This window comes from Caretta caretta, chromosome 8 (assembly GCF_965140235.1).
Source record: "Caretta caretta isolate rCarCar2 chromosome 8, rCarCar1.hap1, whole genome shotgun sequence".
Classification (NCBI taxonomy): Eukaryota; Metazoa; Chordata; order Testudines; family Cheloniidae; genus Caretta; species Caretta caretta.
In genome coordinates, this window is record NC_134213.1 from 39294789 (window position 1) to 39315882 (window position 21094).

At 46.8% G+C, this 21094-nt stretch overlaps 1 protein-coding gene across 1 annotated transcript in view; it reads right to left on the minus strand.

Moving 5' to 3' along the window:
* DIAPH1 (diaphanous related formin 1) overlaps nucleotides 1–21094 on the minus strand; it is a 164937-nt gene that overhangs the window by 55084 nt on the left and 88759 nt on the right. The window contains exons 16-18 of the mRNA XM_075131417.1: nucleotides 13923–14690; nucleotides 11389–11503; nucleotides 10990–10998 (exon numbers count right to left, since the gene is read on the minus strand). Of these exons, the coding sequence (XP_074987518.1) occupies nucleotides 10990–10998; nucleotides 11389–11503; nucleotides 13923–14690 (892 nt within the window). The remainder of the gene's footprint in view (nucleotides 1–10989; nucleotides 10999–11388; nucleotides 11504–13922; nucleotides 14691–21094) is intronic.

The following is a 21094-nucleotide window of genomic DNA, read 5'->3' on the forward strand; positions in this document are numbered from 1 at the left end:
TAAAGGCCCAGGAACATCAGAAGGGTGTTAACTCTGAAGAGGGAGGGGAACTGCTTCGGATGATATGCAGAACGTGGCAGGGGGGCTAACCCAGCGAGGGAGGAGGGATTATTTAGGGTGGCATACAGGGTGTAACTAGCAGAGATGGGATGAAATTAAGGCTGGCCATCAGCCAGCCACTCCTTCAACGGTCTGCGAAACCATCTCCAAAGGAAAGGCTGGAGACCTTGTCCCTTGACACATTTCAACATAGATCAAAGAAAGCCCCAGAAAATGTGCTGTAGCAACCACTCATAGAATATCAGGGTTGGAAGGGACCTCAGGAGGTCATCTATTCCAACCCCCTGCTCAAAGCAGGACCAAGCCCCAATTTTTGCCCCAGATCCCTAAATGGCCCCCTCAAGGATTGCACTCACAACCCTGGGTTTAGCAGGTCAATGCTCAAACCACTGAGCTATCCGTCCCTGCCCCGCCCCCGTTCCTCCATTAGTGCCCATGAGACTGAGTAGGTGACCTAATGGGGCCTGTCCAGCTCTGTCACCCTTCAGAGAACATCATTTTGCTGAGCATTTACCAAATTAAGCAACTCATCTGGACAGTTTGCATCAGGAACAGCTAAAACCAAATCAAAGCTGTACAGGGCTGCTTTAGTGTTCCCTGATTATTTCTGAGGTATGATATGCTCTGGGCGCCATCTGCTGGTTGAAATGAGGAAGGTGAGGAGAGCTGAAATAGGTTCCACTAGCCATGCTGGGAATGAATTGTTAGCCTGGTTCCAGGCTCAATTTCTCTGCATGTGAGTGTGCATTCTGGGCAAGGAGAAGGGGTGTCACTTTCCTCTGAAACATTAGGTATCAGCCACTCCCAAAGGCAAAACCCTAGATTAGATGGATAGCTGGTCTGAGCCATACAACTATGTGCTATAGGTCTCTCTCCCACGCCCTGATCAGGGCCCCAATAATAAGAGTGCATTGAAGTCATATCAGTATGGAATTAATAGAATCATAGAATATCAAGGTTGGAAGGGACCTAGTCCAACCCCCTGCTCAAAGCAGGGCCAATCTCCAACTAAATCATCCCAGCCAGGGCTTTGTCAAGCCTGACCTTAAAAATCTCTAAGGAAGGAGATTCCACCACCTCCCTAGGTAACGCATTCCAGTGCTTCACCACCCTCCTAGTGAAAAAGTTTTTCCTAAAATCCAACCTAAACCTCCTGCACTGCAACTTGAGACCACTGCTCCTTGTTCTGTCATCTGCCACCACTGCGAACAGTCTAGATCCATCCTCTTTGGAAACCTCTTTCAGGTAGTTGAAAGCAGCTATCAAATCCCCCCTCATTCTTCTCTTCTGCAGACTAAACAAGCCCAGTTCCCTCAGCCTCTTCTCATAAATCATGTGCTCCAGCCCCTTAATCATTTTTGTTGCCCTCTGTCGCACTCTTTCCAATTTTTCCACATCCTTCTTGTAGTGTGGGGCCCAAAACTGGACACAGTACTGCAGATGAGGCCTCATCAATGCTCAATAGAGGGGAATGATCACGTTCCTCAATCTGCAGGCAATGCTCCTACTTATACCGCCCAAAATGCTGTTAGCCTTCTTGGCAACAAGGGCACACTGTTGACTCATATCCAGCTTCTCGTTCACTGTAACCCCTAGGTTCTTTTCTGCAGAACTGCTGCCTAGCCACTTGGTCCCTAGATTGTAGCAGGGCATGGGATTCTTCCGTCCTAAGTGCAGGACTCTGCACTTGCCCTTGGTGAACCTCATCAAATTTCTTTTGGCCCAATCCTCCAATTTGTCTAGGTAGATAGCATGAGTGACTCTGGCACTGGCATTTCCTTACACCTGAACGCTTAATAGGGCAACTCGAACATTTTCTCAAGGTAGTTTCTGTGGATTTTCTTTGGCAGCTGAAGAAATGCCTAACCCTGTACAGAACAAGGTCCTTACCCTGAGGAGCTGCCAGTCTTGTTGTTTGGCATCTTCATTTTACAGTTCATTTTTAGCAGAAGGACTTGTTTCTAGAAACAGTTCTGGGGTGGAGGCAATTTTATGTAACACTCCTTCCACTGGGAGAAGGAGTTCCTGGGCTAAGAGAACAGTAGATAACAGGTTACAAAGCTCTTTCCCTTTTAGCCAGTCTAGACTGACTAGAAAATAAGTTTTTTCTATTTTTTAGTTGAAGTTTTCCTAGACTATTTGGACCTATCTCCACATCATCTCCCCCATGGGACCCAGAGGTTCTTCTGGCAACAGCTATGGTTCAGTGCCCACTTTCTGTTAGAAAAACTATATCAGGTACATTGAATAGCTTGTACTTTCAGCCTTACAGAAAAGTGGGATTTGGAGTGAAGAGAGAACCAGAGTACTACTAAAACATCCCTTTTGCGTTGGGGCCCTCTGCCCCCACACATACAGAAATTGGTTAGTGGGGGTCTGGGCTGAGAGACAAACCCCCCGTCTCAACAAGCTCTGATTTTAATATGGGGAGCAGGGATGGGGGGAGTTTAGGGGGACCATGTCTTTCTCCCTTCCAGGCTGGGTAGTGGGTGAGAGGAACATGGGGTGCTAAATACTCTCCCCTGCACACACAGCCCTTGGTGAGAGGGAAATTCAGCAGTGACTTGGGGGTTTATCCCTGGTTTTGGTCAAGCTTAGCAGTCTCCCTTTCAGTGCAGTAACACTGATAATGAGCACAGATGACAAGGAAAATTAGTAAATCTCAATACTCTAAGCATGGTCTAACTTTTTTTCTGGTTGAAGTGTTCCCAGTGAGAGCACTGGGTTGAGGTGGCTTTTGTGGAGCTCTAAAGAGCTGCAGCTCCTCAGAGGGTAATTAGGGCAGAAGAGGAAGAAAGGCTGGGAGTTCTCCTTCCCCTGTGACCTTTGCAGCAGCATGAACCTGTCTGAATCAGAGCTGAGTCTGGTGATGGAATAATAAAGCTCCCAGAAGTAAATGTCTGTTCAGAGACAAGCATTTGACCCTCTTGAAGAAGAGGAAAAGGGTAGAAAAACTAGGGAGACCAAGGCCATAACTGTCTGGCTCGAAGACAGACAAAGCAGCAGGCAATACACAGGCCGCACAAGAGCAGGGCAGGCACAAAGATTCAGGTAGATTTTTATTATCTGAGGTAACATGATGTAGTGCTGTTCAGACAAGCAAGTGTAATGGTGTGTGTGCTGTCTAGCGTGGGGGCAGGAGTTGTGTTTGACAGGCAATGAAGCAAATAATGGAAGCTGAGGAAACCCTGGTGATCCGAAAAACTTCCCCACACACAGAAACACAGTCTTCCACAGTACTGACAATGTCTGTGCATATTCAAGCTGTGCAAAACAAGCATGCTGCTCCTAGTTCCCACGGAGCTCTGCAGCAGCTGTTCACAGCCAGTTGCTCTAGCCCTGCAGAGCCAACAGGATCCACCACAGGGCCCGCAGAATACCGACCCCCTCCCAGTCAATACCTTCAGGGCCCATCTATACACAAAATTTGGGAGAGCAGAGCAAGGGTTCAATGACTGCTTCAGAGACAGAAGTGCTTGAATGAAGGGCAGACAGATACAAAGCTTGTCTTCTCAAGCCCCCATCCTTACAGCATGGAGATGGCCCTGGAAATGGAATCCAGACCACATGTCTCCAGTGTTTGGGGTCTGTTAAACAGTTGGAAATAAACTCCTTTAACTCAAGTCTCACTCCTCCTGGCAGACGAACCCACATCTGCAGGGTGACACCCACAAATTTTCCCTCTAAAACACTTGTCACCCACATGTGGGAAATGACCAAGGCATGCATGATAGCCTCCCAACCCAAGAGGGCAAAGGAAGAGCAGGGAGGAGAAATCATGGTGAGGAGACAGGCAGAAAAGCCACATGAGAAAGAAAGAGCAAGAGGTTTCAGAGTAACAGCCGTGTTAGTCTGTATTCGCAAAAAGAAAAGGAGTACTTGTGGCACCTTAGAGACTAACCAATTTATTTGAGCATGAGCTTTCGTGAGCTACAGCTCACTTCATCGGATGCATATCGTGGAAACTGCAGCAGACTTTATATACACACAGAGAATATGAAATAATACCTCCTCCCACCCCACTGTCCTGCTGGTAATAGCTTATCTAAAGTGATCATCAAGTTAGGCCATTTCCAGCACAAATCCAGGTTTTCTCACCCTCCACCCCCCCACACACAAACTCACTCTCCTGCTGGTAATAGCCCATCCAAAGTGACAACTCTCTACACAATGTGCATGATAATCAAGAGCAAGAGAGCATTGGAGAGAGACATTTACAAAGAATGAAGTACTGGAGAAGCAGAAATGAAGGAAAGGGACACTGATGAAGCCAGTGAAGGCCAGTAGAGTGGAAGGGATGGGCTCACAGGGGCTGCCTCAAACAAATCTTTCTTTACTTATGATTGCATGCTGGTTTCACTATTTAAAAAAATGACCTGAAACTGCCCTGGCTATGGATAGAGAAGGGGCATTCTTCAAGCCTCTCTAGACCAGTTTTGTTTTCCTTTAAAAGAACCAGTAGGATTATTATTGAATCCTCATGCCAGAGCTACAATTGGAGCAGTACAGTGTCATTCACACTCAGCCTGAAGAGGATCACAAAGGGTCCACTCAAAACTACACTTAAACAGAAGTGGTTTGCTCATAGGTGTCTGACCCCACTTGACACCTGCACTAATGGGTGGGCTAATTCACCCCCCACATACGTGCACACACAGAGATTAAAGGCCTTCCTCTGCTGGGCTGGTGGCCACGGTATGTCAGATCAGACAAAGTAAACAATGCGATCCAAACAGAAGGACAAGGACAAGGGCTCTCCCTTTCCCCCACCTGCCAATAAGAGCTGAGCTGCACGGCAGGTACTGAAGCGTGAGCCACAGCTTTTGCGTTCAGCAACAGCAAGCACCAGCACTCCCCAAACACATTAATTTTTCGGCAGGTTTTCACAAAGGTGGATTGTGCTTACATGTGTTCGCAATTACCAGCTTTGGTGATGGGGCTGGCAGGGCTTTTACCACAGCGGTGTGACCAATGAGATGGGAGTGACCTGAAATATTAATGCTCAGGGATTGAGTTTGTCTCACTTTGGGAAAGTGGCATCAGCATCCCATCCACAACCCCTACTTTACCTTGAGGAGGGGAGAGTACACAGAACCCTACAATCCAAAGGGCCTTCCCTCTCCGCTTCCCCGGTATTCCATTGCTCAGACAGAGAGCAAAAGGGACTAATTAGAACACAAAACATCCCAGGAAAATTTGAATCCAAAGTTGAAGAGATTTGTGAGCAGCATGGTTCAGGATACATGGGCAGCAGCTGCCTCCAAAGGGTTTTATTAAGAAACTGTGTCTCTTCACGTTTTGAACCGCTGCCCATAGTTGTAGTATATAGAAGAGATGAGCAACAGCAAAGTCTCTAGTGGACTTCTTGGAGTCTCTGGCTTCTCTCACCTTTCAGGTAAAAGGAAAGACTCTGCTTAGGATAGGTATTTTTTTTATTTAAGGGTGGAGATTGCATGGTTGATATTGCAAGTGTCACTGTTACGGTGAAAAAAAAAAACAGTTCAGTTTCTGCATTTAACAACACCCCAAATAGCTTCTGTTTACAGGGGCTTAGAGCTATGAATGCTGTGCCACACTGGAAGCAGATTCCATGGTACCAGGTTCCTGTATGGCGCAGACCATTGTTGGTAATGGACTTCAGGAACAGCTCCAGAGTGGCAGTGAAACCTGCACAGCACATAGACCCTGATCTGTAGGAGAACAGACATTCAGAAGGCTGTATTCTGCAGTTACCTGCAGTAAAGAGAGCTCTCCTACAACTACTGACATGGAAGTATGCCCAGGACTGAGAAGCACAATCCTAATGTAAGCTCCTGAACACCTCTCAGCTTCAGTAATTTCACCCCAGCCAGGATACATTAACCTCCTCCTGTCAGAACCTCTCACTGAATTTTGTATCCGTTTTATTTGCAAAGAAAAAACCCATTCTCTTTTTTGGGAGAGGGGCAAAGGAGTACCCTGGGATCAGCGTTAATAGTCCTGCCAAGGCATCTAGCAAGTGCTTCCTGTTTGCATATCGCCTATGTTCACATGCTGTTGCAACAATAACTGTTAGGACGGAGCACAGCTACAAACCCTCTACTCAAAACAGAGGCAAATTCCCTGTAATAGATGGGAATTGGAGCTCCGGGAAGAGGGAGGGCAAGGAAACATCACTCAACACTCTTAGACAGGAGCTGTCTCCCACACACATCGGCTTCCTGGCTCTGCACCACCTCTTCTATCACACTGTGCAGCTCCAAGGAATTGTGACGTCCCAACACAAAATTATGAGAGCCCAAAGGGAGGAGTGAGGCTGACCCCAGGACACTGCTACCCTCAGCATTCCATTTGTGTTTCAGTTCATTCTGGAGTCAGCTGAGAAAGCAACTGATTTATCATGAGCAACCTCACAGTTCAAGCTTGTGAAATTTTCACAGGCTGGGAGTCTCTGAGGAGAAGAACCTGCCTTGGTACAGACAGAGGAGAGTGCTTTGCCTTCCATTTGCTTTTAGCTCCATAAATATTAAACAGTTATCAGAAAGATATTCTGCATTGAGCACTCAGTGAGATGGGGAAGAGAGCTTCAGCATCCACCTGTGAGAGCAGGAGAAAGGAAAGGAGAGATGCCAGCCACTGGGATGAGTGCCAGTTAATGCACACTAAACACTGTACAAACCTCTGCAAACTTTCTGAGGGGGAGCCCCTTCCATTCACCCTATTCTGCGTGCACCATATTTCAATTAGTATGGGCTGCCAACCAGAGTGGGGAAGTTGCAAAAATGAAGCATGGGATTAGAAAAGTTGATAGAAGGTCCACTGGGGCCCAGATCCCAAGCTCTGATAAGGTAGCCTATGCATGTTCAGCACACTGTCACCTCTCTGATTAACAGTGACAGGCACACCAGGAATGGATGGCAAGTGTCAGTGGGTACAAGCATGCTGGTTGGCCAGCTCAGCCATCACTCTTCCTGCCAAACCACTCACCTCCCTGAGAGAGATATTAAAAACAAGACCCCCAGTATTTAAATAATTGAACTGTCATCAGCTGTCTGACTGACTAATTGAAATACAAATCAGGGAAAGCCGGAGTCACTGAAGCATGGAAAGAAGAGAGAAAAGGGGAAAGAGGAAAGGAAAAGCCATTCTGCTGACATCTCATTCCAAGTCTCCTTTCACATACAGAGGAGAAATTCTTCTTTACCCTCTGGGTGAAAATGATTAAACTTTGAAAGAAAAGTGTGGCCGCTGAAAGGAAGAGCAGAGTTAAATATTTCACAGGCAAGTGCGGTGGCGGGGGGAGATGGCCAAGTGCAGTTTGTACCTTTCAGAGGGCAGGGCACAGCCTACTGCCAAACCCATTAAACAGAACTAAGTGCAGCTGTGTAGTTTTAATTGAAAGCCAGTTAAAAATTAAAGAGTGCCCTGCTCATATTAAAGTGGAGTCTACCTGTGGAGTAGTGTGTGAGGTGCCTCTTTGGGGAGCTTTAATGTCTAATAGAGATGTTGCAGCCTTCACAGCATTCATTCAGCACAGTTAGAAAAGTGGGGAGTAGTAACTCTTTCACGCATAGTTTACTCAAGCTACCCACCTCAGCCATTTAGTTTCCGCTCCCCAGAGGACAAATCCCCAACTTCGCAAGTAGGAACTGGAAGATGCAGAGTACAGGCTGTCACTCAGAGTGAGCATTTCCACAAGACAGCAGAAGTCCTTGAGACAGGGACACTAGACCACCAAACCCCTTTTCATCACTACAGTCCCCTGCTAAGTAACCCAATGTTTCAGCTTGAACTATCTTCAGACAGTGCCCACCCTAGTGAGAAAGGCAGCTACCCTTCCCCAGTCACTACCCTGGGGCCTCATTCAGGCTTTCCATCAGCACTGTACAACCTGCCTTTTACTGTTAACACTGCACGATACAGCACCAGCTGTGCTAACACTGCCCAGATTCAACAGTTGATCACCCTTCACTCTTCCCGAAATCACAGATACCTGGGGTTGGCCTGATTCTAGCTGTTCAGCATGAAGAGCATACTGAGGCTCTCATGGGCACCATCCACTGGTACTTAAAAACAGCACTTCAAACCTCTGATTTACAGTGGGTCCCTTGTGCACAGAGTCACCAAATTTGCCCAAACATGGGAAAACTGAATAGAAGCTAGAGAGCTGCACTGAATTGTCACTAGAAAGCATGCTGCACATGGCCTCATCTTTCATAGAGAAGGAGAGTCAGGCACCAATGGCCACACCGCTGAATCAAGAGAGTATGGTGGAATTGTGATCTGAGCAGACTGTGGCTCTGTATGGTGGCAGGAGCTGGGTACAGCAAAGAGCTCCACGGGCTGCACTTTAGCCCTGCACTTGGGTTTCCCTGCATGCTGGACCATCTGATTGCATAGCAGAGCCTAGGTTATGACCTCAGCACAGGTCATAGGTATTTGCTTGTCAAGACTGACCTACGCACTGCTTTTGAGGCAGTGGGCTCCCAACCTTCCCTAAACGTCAGACTCTGACTTAAAAGACTAGAGATACAATTGTTTCCTGACATGACAAGCCCTGAATGCTAGAAACAGAGGAACTGAGAAGTCTCATTACAACAACTACTTAAGGAGGGGAGGGAGTGTCCCTGCTGATTTCAGATCATTTCTAAAAGAGCTCTGAGGCCACTGGTGAAAGAGGGTCAGACCCTTTCAACAGAAGAGTCTAGGAATCCTTCCTAAAAGGCAGGGGGGGTTTCTGTACAAGAGAGCGGCTCAGTCAGGGAAAGAGTGCTTAGGAGATAGAAAGGGAAGGAGTGATTGCCACTGGGAGTACAGAATCTGCGAGCCTGCCACCTAAATGCCTGCAGTTACCAGACAAAACCCATGTGAAAATGAGGCTGGAACCCACAGGGGTGGCAGTGAGAGTTTGGGAAAATGGGCTAATAGAGATCCACAAGCACAACTGGGGAAGATTCATACAACAACCAAACCCTCCTCCCTCTGCCCAGAATGCACTCCGTGGTAATCATAACGATGAGAGAGCAGCCTGTCGGCCAGCACAAGGCTAACACTAATCCATTCAACTGCAGAGAAAGCATAAAGAGCCAGTATCACCCAGGTCAACGCAAGGCTTTGAGAGACAATCATCTGGGGGAGAGAGAAGATCAAGGAAAGCATGACACAACACCAATGGACTCCAGCAGTCCACTGCCACCCTCCCCCACCAAGTGTTGCTGTTCCTTCCTCTGACAGAAACAATAAGCAATCCTGGGAGGATTATCTGCCCTTTCCCTAGGTGGGACATAATCCTGGCCATGTGGCATTAGAAGAGCATCAATGACAGGAAAGAGTGGCCCTTTCTCTACCCTATCAACTGGTGAGGGTACCTCTTAGGGAAGGGAGGGGAGCTTCCTCATCGCCTCCTTCAAGGCAGTTACTCCAAACCTGTGCAAGGTTTTCACCCATTTGGGACCATGACTGCCCAGATGCTTTCGTAAGAGTAGCTGTGAAAGTTGTGCTCAGCTCATGCAGCTGCTTAGGGGGGAACGAAGGGAGAACATTTGAGAGTGGCATGCCAGCAGTAGGCAGCATCCTGAGTCTGCCCAAGTCTCCTGTGAGCAGCCAACGAGGTTGGATAGGGTCTGATTGCAGCACTGCGGGAACTTTTCTGTTATGCAAATGTGTGAGTCACTTCCTGAAAGCTGCCAGAGGCGCCTAGCAGCCTGTCAAGCTTCATATTGAAACAAATTAAAAGTGCAGCCTGGCATCATCAGATCAGCTAAAGAGGAAAAATTATACTGTCTATAAATATGCTAATTCTGCTGGGGAAGGGGAGAGGGACAGAGGGTTTTAAGCTGTGCTTATTAGCTTCACTCATCAGGGGTCGAGATGAACATCTAAATAAAACAAAAAAGCAGAGAGGAGATGAGGCAGCCAATTTATCAGCCAAGCTGCAATCTCGATCTGCAACATGACAAACCCTTTCACACACTGCACCCCATCCAGGCAGGGACCCTGCACTACAGACAAAGGTAGGTGAAAAGCTTCATCCCACACTTCAGAAGGGGATCTGGCACCCCAACTACAGACAAGAAGCCCAAAGAGGAGGAGGAAGAAGAGCAAAATTTCACCCTTACAAACAAGGAACCCATGACACTGGTAGGGGTGTGGGTGGGTGTGGCTTCACCCCTCAATACAGAGAAGGTGTTGCAGGGAGGGGAGAGCAAAGGCCCAGAACAAACAAGGAGACTAAGTTCAGGGTAAAGCTTCAGAGAGGACATAGTTGGAAAACACCTGGAGTTAGGTGAGTGCTGCATCAGTTAGACAAGGAACTCATGGTGGGGGAACCCTCTAACTACATAAAACAGTACCATCACTGCTGTACTAGACAGAAAATGGAGGTGGGGGCAAAATTTATGCATCCTGTTCTCAACTCCTTTAAAAGGATGAGAGCGGAGGGAAAGGGAGCCTGGGGCTCATGGAGGACCCCGACACATACTTGGGGGAGAGTATGAGAATTTCAGCTGTATTCAATGAGTAAATCAAACGCTCAGGAACCATCACTAATACTATTGCAGTAAGAGGGGAAAGGCCTGCTAGTGGGAGGAAACCACTTCCAGCATCCTCTTTTTGAGGTTCCCTCCTCCAGGCTAGTCACCCCATCCTAAGGATCCTTTTCATTGAGCAGGTTTCAGAGTAACAGCCGTGTTAGTCTGTATTCGCAAAAAGAAAAGGAGTACTTGTGGCACCTTAGAGACTAACCAATATATTTGAGCATAAGCTTTCGTGAGCTAAAGTGAGATGTAGCTCACGAAAGCTTATGCTCAAATAAATTGGTTAGTCTCTAGGGTGCCACAAGTACTCCTTTTCTTTTTTCATTAAGCAGTAATCACTTCCTCCCCTCAGCAAAATTGCTTTTCAGATGGTAAAGTCTCCCAAAGCAGTCTCAGACAGGTTGATGCTACTCACCCTTGGAGGCTGCAGGTAACGGCCCGATGAATCCACAGAACAGGAAGCAGGGCGGGGAGAGGAGAGGGGAAAAGAAAGTTAGACCAAGTGGACAATACCACATACTAGAATGGACTTCTCCTACCTCACATGTTCCCATTCCAGCACAGTACTCAGATGCCAAAGAAAAAGATCACAAAATCACTACGAAAAGACTGGCCTATGAAGGCATTCAAATGTCAACTGAGAAGTCCTCCTTGCCTAACTTCCCTCCCACTACACGGCAGATGGCCTCTTGGCAGCTAGCTCCAGTGTACTCCTTCTGAAGGCAGTTCAGTGTTCCCCCTATGCATTCCCAGATCCCTCTCACTCTTCAGTGCTGACTGAAGAAGCTGGAGTGACACTGCGCTCAGCACTTACACTTAGTCTGGGCAGAGAAGGTGAGTGTTAGCTTGGCAAAGAGCTCATCATTCTCAAATCGATCTTCTTTCACCTTGGTCCAGAAACAGTCCTGGGAGAGCTCCTCAGCCACAATCTGTAGGGGAGGCAAAGCATGATGCACAGTCAAAATTTGTGTGTACATATACACAGCTTACAGGAGATCTCATCCCACCTCTCTGTTTGTTCCTTTAACATCTTTCAGTTGGTCCAGATCCTCCCCTCTTACTCTTTGCAGGTGACCCACAGGCCTCTGTCCTTGGCTCCCTCCTCTTCTCCCTTTACACATTCTCTCAGGGTGATCTTTCTGCTCAGTTTCAACTACCATCTTGGAACAAATGACTCACAAATCAACTTGTCCACCCTACCTGCTTCCCTCCATCCAGCCCCTTAACTCAGTCTGTGTCCATCTCTCCCCGGATGTCTTACCATCAAACTTAAATGAAACATGGCTAAATATGAACCCCTCAGTTTTCCTCCAAAACCCTCACTAGGCTTTCTAGTCTTACTGTTGACAGTACAGTCATCCTGTTACTGAGGCCCATATTCTGCGGGTCATCTTTGACAGCTCCCCTGCCTTAACTCACACATCCAGGTTATGTACAGATCTTGCCAGGTCTTTCTCCATAACCCTCATAACCTTTCCTTTCTAGCCACACAGCTAAAATGCTCATCCTGGTCACCACCATCTTCTGCCCTGGCGATTGCAATCTCCTTCTCTCCGGTCCCTCTGAAACCCACATTTCACCTCTCCAGCCCACACCAAATGTAGCTGCTGAGATCATCTTCCTTGCCAGTCATTCTTCCCATGTCTCTCCCCTACACATACTGAATCCTTCTACTAGCCCTCTCTTTTCCACCAAACAAAATTCAGTCTTCTTAATCTCAACCTCAAAGACCTCCCTGTCCCTCTTGCTGGAGGGCTCTTTTCTCTTTATTACACTGCTTCCCACAACAATGCCAGCCTTGTGACCCCTTTTACAACAGCACCACCTTCCATGTCACTCTTCTCCTGAACTGACCCCTCAGAGCCTCTACATTCTCATTCAAATCACTTCTCAAGAGCTACTTCTACCGTGTCCTCTCTACAAGAAGTTAAATAACTAACATTACACTGAGAGGCCCGTGGGGATAGTTTAAAGCACATATTTGGACTGTATGTTTTATCCCTCTCCACCACTCATCTTAAGCTGCTTGACTTCTTATATTGTAAGCTCTTAAGGTCAGAGACTGTGTCCTTATGGAAGTGAGACAGCATCTGAAACGGTAAGGGCACTATCAAAATACAAGCAGTTGATACAATTACTACTACACCACCATCATCACCGGAAAACCTGTTTCTACTAGTAATTCTGCCTGTTTTATCAGCACCAGCACATTAAGCCGTAAAGCTGAAAAAGGACAACCCCAGCAACACTTCCACATTGTGGACGAGGAGCAAACAGGTTCAACATTTTTTACTGTTTTACCTACACACAGCTCTGCTAATGCTCCACCAATCCTGGCCTGTAGCACACCAGGATATCCCAGACCTTGGATTGCACACAGCTCTGCCAATTCACCTATATCCTGTTCTGCAGCAGACTTGTTTCTACTCCAGTCCTGGATCCTCATACTGCTTTGCCAATTCCAATTTTGGGCCTCTCCTGAGCAGATAAGGCCAATTGGGCTCAATTGCACATCAATTTTGTGATACATACACATGACCACTGAAACCACCAAACTTGGCTACAGTTCTGGCTGAAAAGGATTTGAATGCAGATCCTCCAAAGTGGAAGGCTAGTATATTAACCCACTGAGCTATTACATGCAACGTCTCTGTGCTAATAAAAGAAATAACCATGCAGCAGGAAAGAGGAGGTCAGCCTCCTTGCTATGCCCACAGGCTCTCTGGTGCCAGCTTGACCGGGCTGTGCACACTTGCTGCCTGCTTGTGGTAGACGTCTGCAGGGCAACAATTCTGCTCACATACACATTCATTGTCTTTGTCCCGGTTAAAAAAAATAACTCCAAACAGCTAGGAGAAAAAAATTAATTTAAAATGACAAAGCAGCCTAGTGCTTTCTAGAGCAGGGTAATTATCTACTGCTTGCATATTTTAGAAAGGTTGTGATTATTAAATTGGCTGTTACTATGGTGCTGCCTTCAAAACACTTCCTCCAAGGCAGAGGGCAGAAAACATTCAATAAATAATACAAGTGAAATTAAATGAAATTAAACACCACAGAGTCCATTCATCAGCAGCTGCAGGCTAAAGAGGAAACAGTGTGTTCCTTGGCATCACAACTCCTGTGATGACACTGCTACATTGCAGGGGAGGCCTGACCCACAAAGAAGCTCTTGCCCTCCGTTAGCCACCAGGCACCACTGTTCCTCAGGTGGTTTCCTCTCCCCTCCCCACATGCACCACAGAGGACCCCTGATAAAGTCACACATTTCTAAAGGATGGAGAGAATATGGAGTGGGCAACAGCACCTGACATAGGAAGGCGCTGGAAGACAGTTAGCAGGTCTTACCTTAGACCAGTTAGGTCTCCGCAGTTGCACTTCTGGCTTATACGGTTTCTTTGGAGCCAATCCAAAGGGGAGAGCTGGAGCTGCAGGGGCTCCCCAGCCCCCAAACCCAGGGGGTGGAGGAGGAGGGGCACCCATTCCTGGAGGAGGAGGTGGGATCCCAGGACCTCCAGGGAGCGGCGGGGGAGGGGGCGGGATCCCAGGACCTCCAGGGAGCGGCGGGGGAGGGGGCGGGATCCCAGGACCTCCAGGGAGCGGCGGGGGAGGGGGCGGGATCCCAGCCGCCCCAGGGAGCGGCGGGGGAGGGGGCGGGATCGCAGCCGCCCCAGGGAGCGGCGGGGGAGGGGGCGGGATCGCAGCCGCCCCAGGGAGCGGCGGGGGAGGGGGCGGGATCCCAGCCGCCCCAGGGAGCGGCGGGGGAGGGGGCGGGATCCCAGCCGCCCCAGGGAGCGGCGGGGGAGGGGGCGGGATCCCAGCCGCCCCAGGGAGCGGCGGGGGAGGGGGCGGGATCCCAGCCGCCCCAGGGAGCGGCGGGGGAGGGGGCGGGATCGCAGCCGCCCCAGGGAGCGGGGGAGGGGGCGGGATCGCAGCCGCCCCAGGGAGCAGCGGGGGAGGGGGCGGAATTGCAGCCGCCCCAGGGAGTGGCGGGGGAGGGGGCGGAATCGCAGCCGCCCCAGGGAGCAGTGGAGGGGGCGAGGCAGATGCAGCTTTAGAAGAGATAGCAGCCATTTCCCTCTTAGTATCTTCAAGCTCCTTCAACAACTTAGTGATCTAAAGAAAGAAGAGCAAAACAAGCAAAATTAGCAGAGTATCCAATTCCTAGCCCTGTAGGGCAGACAGGAGACCATATCTAAAACAATATCATACCTGTAGACTAGTAATTTTTTAAGGTACTACTCACTTCATCACAGGTCATTAGCTTGAGAATTATTGGTACCTTGCTGAATGCTGTTACCTATGTGTTTTCTCCATATACTGGACCTTTGAGAGAGTGGATGTAAGTCCTCCTACAACCAGATGGATGCAGGAAAATGTAAATCTGATGTGATACTACTGTCCTCTAAGCAGGTTGCACTGTAGTAGCGAGCAGAATCGGGTCACCTAACAGTGCAAGTTACAGTAAATAACAAATAAAAACTAATAGTAGAAACAAGCCTCAGAGACACAGTACTGAGTGCTGTTATAATAATCGGGGTGGAGCAGGCCTACTCCAGTTGTGAGCTCAATTGCTGGAAAGTAGGTGAAAGTTCATAAAACATCACAATAACCTGTAACAATTAACGTTGGTAGAGCAACGTACAAAAAGGAGACAAAGTCTGGATTAGTTTTTAACATAGTGATAGGATGCAAGGACTGTGTTGATGTCATGAATTATAAACAAAAATGAATCCTAAATTAACAGACCAAAATCGGTGTGTTGGAAATTAAGTCTAACTGGTGCTGAAGAGTCCTGAGAACCTCAATAAAAAAAGCCATATTTTCCCAATCTTTTCTAACCTCCTCTCTCCTTTTTATGTCTGTCTGCTGAGAAACACTGTTGACGACAACAACGAACTCAAAATTCAGTGACAGAACTAACCCCTTCTTCTCCACTAAGGAGGATTATTAGCCTCTCTCTGAAAAAGGGACTTTTGCTAAGTTTGGATTAAGTTTGGGTTGTAGAACTACTCTAGTTAAGTTTAAATGCTTTATGTTTTGTTTCTGATTCTTTTTCCCTTGTGTATCCCAATCAAAAAATATTCCAAACCTTGGCATGAAGTTTCGAACATGTTTGTGATGGGACTAGGCAAGCTGAGGTCTCTGCACTCAAAACCCCAAACCAAACCATGTATAACTGTTCAGTATTTTACAGTGACAGATTTCTGTTAAAACCTTTGACTCTTTGGGCCACCTTATTCCATCGACATTAACACAGCAGTTAATTTCCAACCCAAGGGGAAGGAGGGCATGAGCTCCAGGTTAGTGGAAGGAGATCTAGCATGGCAGAGAGGGATCTGAAGAAAACTAATTAACACATAAAAATAACCTTTGCTAATGTTAATGTTAAGTGTTAGGATATAGATATTCAGGCCTGTCTGTAAAGGCCTATACTCTAAGAATTTAGGTGTATTCTTATTACTTGGCTAGTGATAGAGGTATAAAAGAAAGAAAGAATCAAAACCACTGTCTGCCAGTGTAAGGGCCTTCTCTTACTGTGACAGTTTGTGGCCCTGTGCTTAGGCTCAGGCCTTTGGCTAAGCAGCAGAGGCAGCCATAAGCTGGGAAGCGAACGGTCACATCCTCACATTCCAAACTGGTCACATTGAAATAAGGTGCTATTGGGCTGTTAGGCACTATCAGGACAGGATTGTATTCCTATCACCTCCAGAGGAAGGGAAGTGCCTAGAAAATGTAAAAGGAAACTTAGTTTGATAGCATCCTGTCTGGCAAGAACTCACTTATCAATAGCTGGGATGTGAAATCCTCACTTCTGTATTGTTTTGTCATTATAGTTCCCACTTTGCTGTTGTTTGTCTGTATAATCTCTGTCTGGTTCTGTGATTGTTCCTGTCTGCTGTATAATTAATTTTGCTGGGTGTAAACTAATTGAGGTGGTGGGATATAATTGGTTACATAATCATGTTACAATATGTTAGGATTGGTTAGTTAAATTTCAGGAAAATGATTGGTTAAGGTATAGCTAAGCAGAACTCAAGTTTTACTATATAATCTGTAGTCAATGAGGAAGTGACGGGGTGTGGGTGGGGGTGGGCATGTGGGTGTGTAAGATGGGAATGGGGGTAAGAAAATTGGAATCCTGTTTTGCTAAAGGGGGAAATGGGAACAGGGAATGGGAGTAAGAAAATTGGAATCATGTTTAGCTAAAGGGGGAAATGGGAACAGGGAATGGGAGTAAGGAAGTTGGAATCATGTTTTGCTAAAGGGGGAAATGGGAACAGGGAATGGGAGTAAGGAAGTTGGAATCATGTTTGGCTAAGGGTAGGAATGGGAACAGGGACACAGGTGTAAGGCTCTGTGGTGTCAGAGCTGGGAAGGAGGATACTAAGGAAGGAAACTGGAATCATGCTTGCTGGAAGTTCACCCCAATAAACATCGAATTGTTTGCACCTTTGGACTTCGGGTATTGTTGCTCTCTGTTCATGCGAGAAGGACCAGGGAAGTAAGTGGGTGAAGGAATAAGCCCCCTAACATCTTGGTGCCGGTGACTCGGATGCATCGCATTGGATAGGTGAGTGGCAGCCTGTAAGTCCCCCTCCCCAACAGTCCGCGCAGCTGCTTGGAGGGGGTATCGCGAACTCTCGTGATGGTAGTTGCGGGTTCTGGCAAGCCAGGGTAAAGGATTTTTTGGATAAATGGATAAGGGAGGACCAGGGCCCATACCAGGTACAGGGGTCAACCTGGGATAAGATTAAAAAGGAAATGGAGGAAGTGTTAGGGGACCCAGAGGTATGGGGGGTGGCTGAGGAGCCCACCCTCCTTGGTATATGGGTAGGGGAAGAAGGTCCCTGCCCATGGGGACTGAATGCCTCCCAGGGAAAAGAGGCACTTCAGTCTGCTTGAGAGGTTTGAAGTAAGGGCAGCATTATGGGAAGCTGCCAGTAATCTTTCAAGTTTGGTGCTGCTTCAGCAAGGGCTGCTGAAGGGTTGTAAATTAGTTAGGGGTAGTGAAAGATGATTTGGCACAAAAGGGTTTAAGGTCAAAAGCAGAGTTAACAGGCCACCTTTAGAGACTGGATCTGAGACTTGGTCCTGGGGGAGTAGAGGAAAAAAAAGAATAAAAGTTTCAAAGTGCAACCTGCCTTTCCACACTCTTTTGTTTTTCTGAAGTTTTAATGGAGGGTACTTTGGATACTTATGTGAGATGTCAAGAAGGAAGTTTTTGTTTAATGATAAAACCCAGGTATATAAATGTAACTGTATGTGCAACTCTGTGCAGTCACATTGGATGGAAGCTTGGTCATTAAATTTTCCAAGGGGGTCAGGTAGAGTGGCTACTACCACCACTACGCTTCTGTCCCCAGAAGCCTTTACAGCTATTCTGAGGGAAAATGGGCCCTTTTCCCACAGAAATGGTCTATAAGGGACTGCTGCAGGCAGAGAGAGAATCTGAGCAAAATTATTTGACTATTGGGTAATGTAATCAAAATCACTAAAGGATGGAAGAGGTTTCTTTTGGAACTTAACTTGGCTGCCCCTGGTTGTGTCTAGTTGTACAAGATGGAAGTGTAATCGGGGTACAGTTGTGTAAAAAAGAGTAATCACAGTGCAAGGGATGTTAGGCAAAACAGAATTTTGTGTGTGTGTGCACAGGTAAAAGAAAAGGAAAAGGGGAGGAATGATGGGAACACTGAGCCTTGGGATGGCTCTGGGGGATTAGATTGTTGCTTTGGTGGGTTCTGCATGAAAACTCTGTAGGCATGGGGGAGGCAGTTATACCTTGTGTAAAATTAATTTGGCTAATATGATGTTATGGAGGTTAAACTATATGGAAGGAATTTGCATTTTCCCAGGACATGTGCAGTGTATATTGGAAAAGGAGTAAAAGAAATGCAAATAAAACATGGTACTTCATTAAAATCCTAATAGGGCTCCAAAAGGAGCCACAATAGGTTGTGCTTTCTTTTTCAGATCGCTGTGTTTTGGAGCAGGAGATGAAAGTGGAAAGTAATCAGAACTCTGGTGGAAGTAAAATGCTTCCCTTTTAAGACAGTGTCTGAGCTGCTAACAGCTTTGGATCCAGAAGCAAGCTAGTAATCCTCTGTGTAAATGCAAATTACCTAGCTGATGGGCACAAAGGAGCTGCAAATAACCAATACATCTGGTCAGCAAACAAGCTACTAGAAGACTCAGATTATGGCCCTTCAGGAAAGGGAGGTGAAAAAAAAAAAACAAGTCAAGCCTGAAAATAAGGGGGACAGGTTAACCTTAAGGGGTGTGTGTGTGTGTACAGTGCTAAAATCTGAAGGTGTGTCTCAGCTATTACCTGAGAATAAACTTACTTGGTACAGCAGAGAAACTATTGCAAACTTGGTCTGTTGTACAAGAGGGGAAACTGAGGTACACCATCTCATGAATTTCATAAATGACCAGTGAGTGGGGTAATTCACTAGCCTGACTATAGAACAAAATAAGGACAGTTGGAGGTAATTCTTCTGTTTTTCCTGCAAGTAGCAAGGACATTTGTAAAAGAAAGTGGTATTATTATTAAGCAATAATCTGTCCCCACCATGGGGAAGGAAATTGTTTCTTTTGTTTTTCAGACACTCTACAAGCAAGCTGGCGCCAGCGGGAAAAATAACCCAGAATACCATGGATCTATGTTTTGTGTTGTTTGTCTGTGGTGTTTGTCTTGTTGCTAGCATTGTTGTGTTTTAATGAACAGAAAACCTCATGATGTGGGTGGGGGATGGCTTCCAAAGGCTGGCCCTGGGGGGGAAGATGTGTATGGGAATGCAAATTCTCAACTAGGAGGCCAGCACCTGTGTAATAGCTACCGTGGTACCTGGAAATGGAATGGCAACTAAGGTGGCCCCCACAAGCCCTATGGAAATAATGAAAAGGGGAGGAGCTCACTGGGAATTAATGGAGGGGTGTGTAAAATAGTGTAAATCAATAGAAGATGTTTGGATGTGCCCCTCTCCTATGACTATAGAGGAGCAGGATCAATGGCCTATGCAAGGGGTGGACAATTGGATGTACTGTGTATAAGGTGTTTTGCTGGGAATGTACATATTACTGGGGGCACAATTACACCAGCCCATAACCAAACTACACCCATCTACATGCTGCTATATGGACTTTGGTGCACAAATGGATCTGTGAATCTTATTGCTGTGAATAAGCCAGGGCTTACTGCCTGATTCCATACCAAGTGGTCAAGCTGGTTTGGACAATATCCCATTTCTCTGTGAACATTCAATGGACTTGTGATATGGACAAAAGCATACAAAACTTGCAGGAGCAGCTTGTTGCAACTGCCAGCAACTGGACACAAGATCGTGACCCCATCGAAGGAGGAGAGGCAGTATTTTGGGGGTGTTTCGGATGTTGGACCATACTGCAGTGGTCAGGACTCGGTGTTGCTGTGGATTTTGTATTGTTAACTGTACTTGTGTTACGTTGCATAGGGAGATAACCTATTAGGAATGTAATAAGCCCTCCAAACCCTGCAGTGTACTAGACAACCCGGACCCAACCTTCTCAGGCCCACTCTAATGGGAAGTCTGGAACACTAATTGGAATAGGTGTGGTATGCCCGTATGAGAGAAGGTGCAGGGCACAATACTACACAAGGGGCAGTGGGACAAATGGAATATCGACACCTTCCACCTTGATGCCTGGCCCTATCAGGAAATGTGTCGCCATATGTCCTATGCTTTTCCAGGGATACCTGGGCAGGAGGATCCCAAAAGGAAAAGAAAAAAAAGGGGTGGAGTGTTAGGATATAGATATTCAGGCCTGTCTGTAAAGGCCTATACTCTAAGAATTTAGGTGTATTCTTATTACTTGGCTAGTGATAGAGGTATAAAAGAAAGAAAGAATCAAAACCACTGTCTGCCAGTGTAAGGGCCTTCTCTTACTGTGACAGTTTGTGGCCCTGTGCTTAGGCTCAGGCCTTTGGCTAAGCAGCAGAGGCAGCCATAAGCTGGGAAGCGAACGGTCACATCCTCACATTCCAAACTGGTCACATTGAAATAAGGTGCTATTGGGCTGTTAGGCACTATCAGGACAGGATTGTATTCCTATCACCTCCAGAGGAAGGGAAGTGCCTAGAAAATGTAAAAGGAAACTTAGTTTGATAGCATCCTGTCTGGCAAGAACTCACTTATCAATAGCTGGGATGTGAAATCCTCACTTCTGTATTGTTTTGTCATTATAGTTCCCACTTTGCTGTTGTTTGTCTGTATAATCTCTGTCTGGTTCTGTGATTGTTCCTGTCTGCTGTATAATTAATTTTGCTGGGTGTAAACTAATTGAGGTGGTGGGATATAATTGGTTACATAATCATGTTACAATATGTTAGGATTGGTTAGTTAAATTTCAGGAAAATGATTGGTTAAGGTATAGCTAAGCAGAACTCAAGTTTTACTATATAATCTGTAGTCAATGAGGAAGTGACGGGGTGTGGGTGGGGGTGGGCATGTGGGTGTGTGAGATGGGAATGGGGGTAAGAA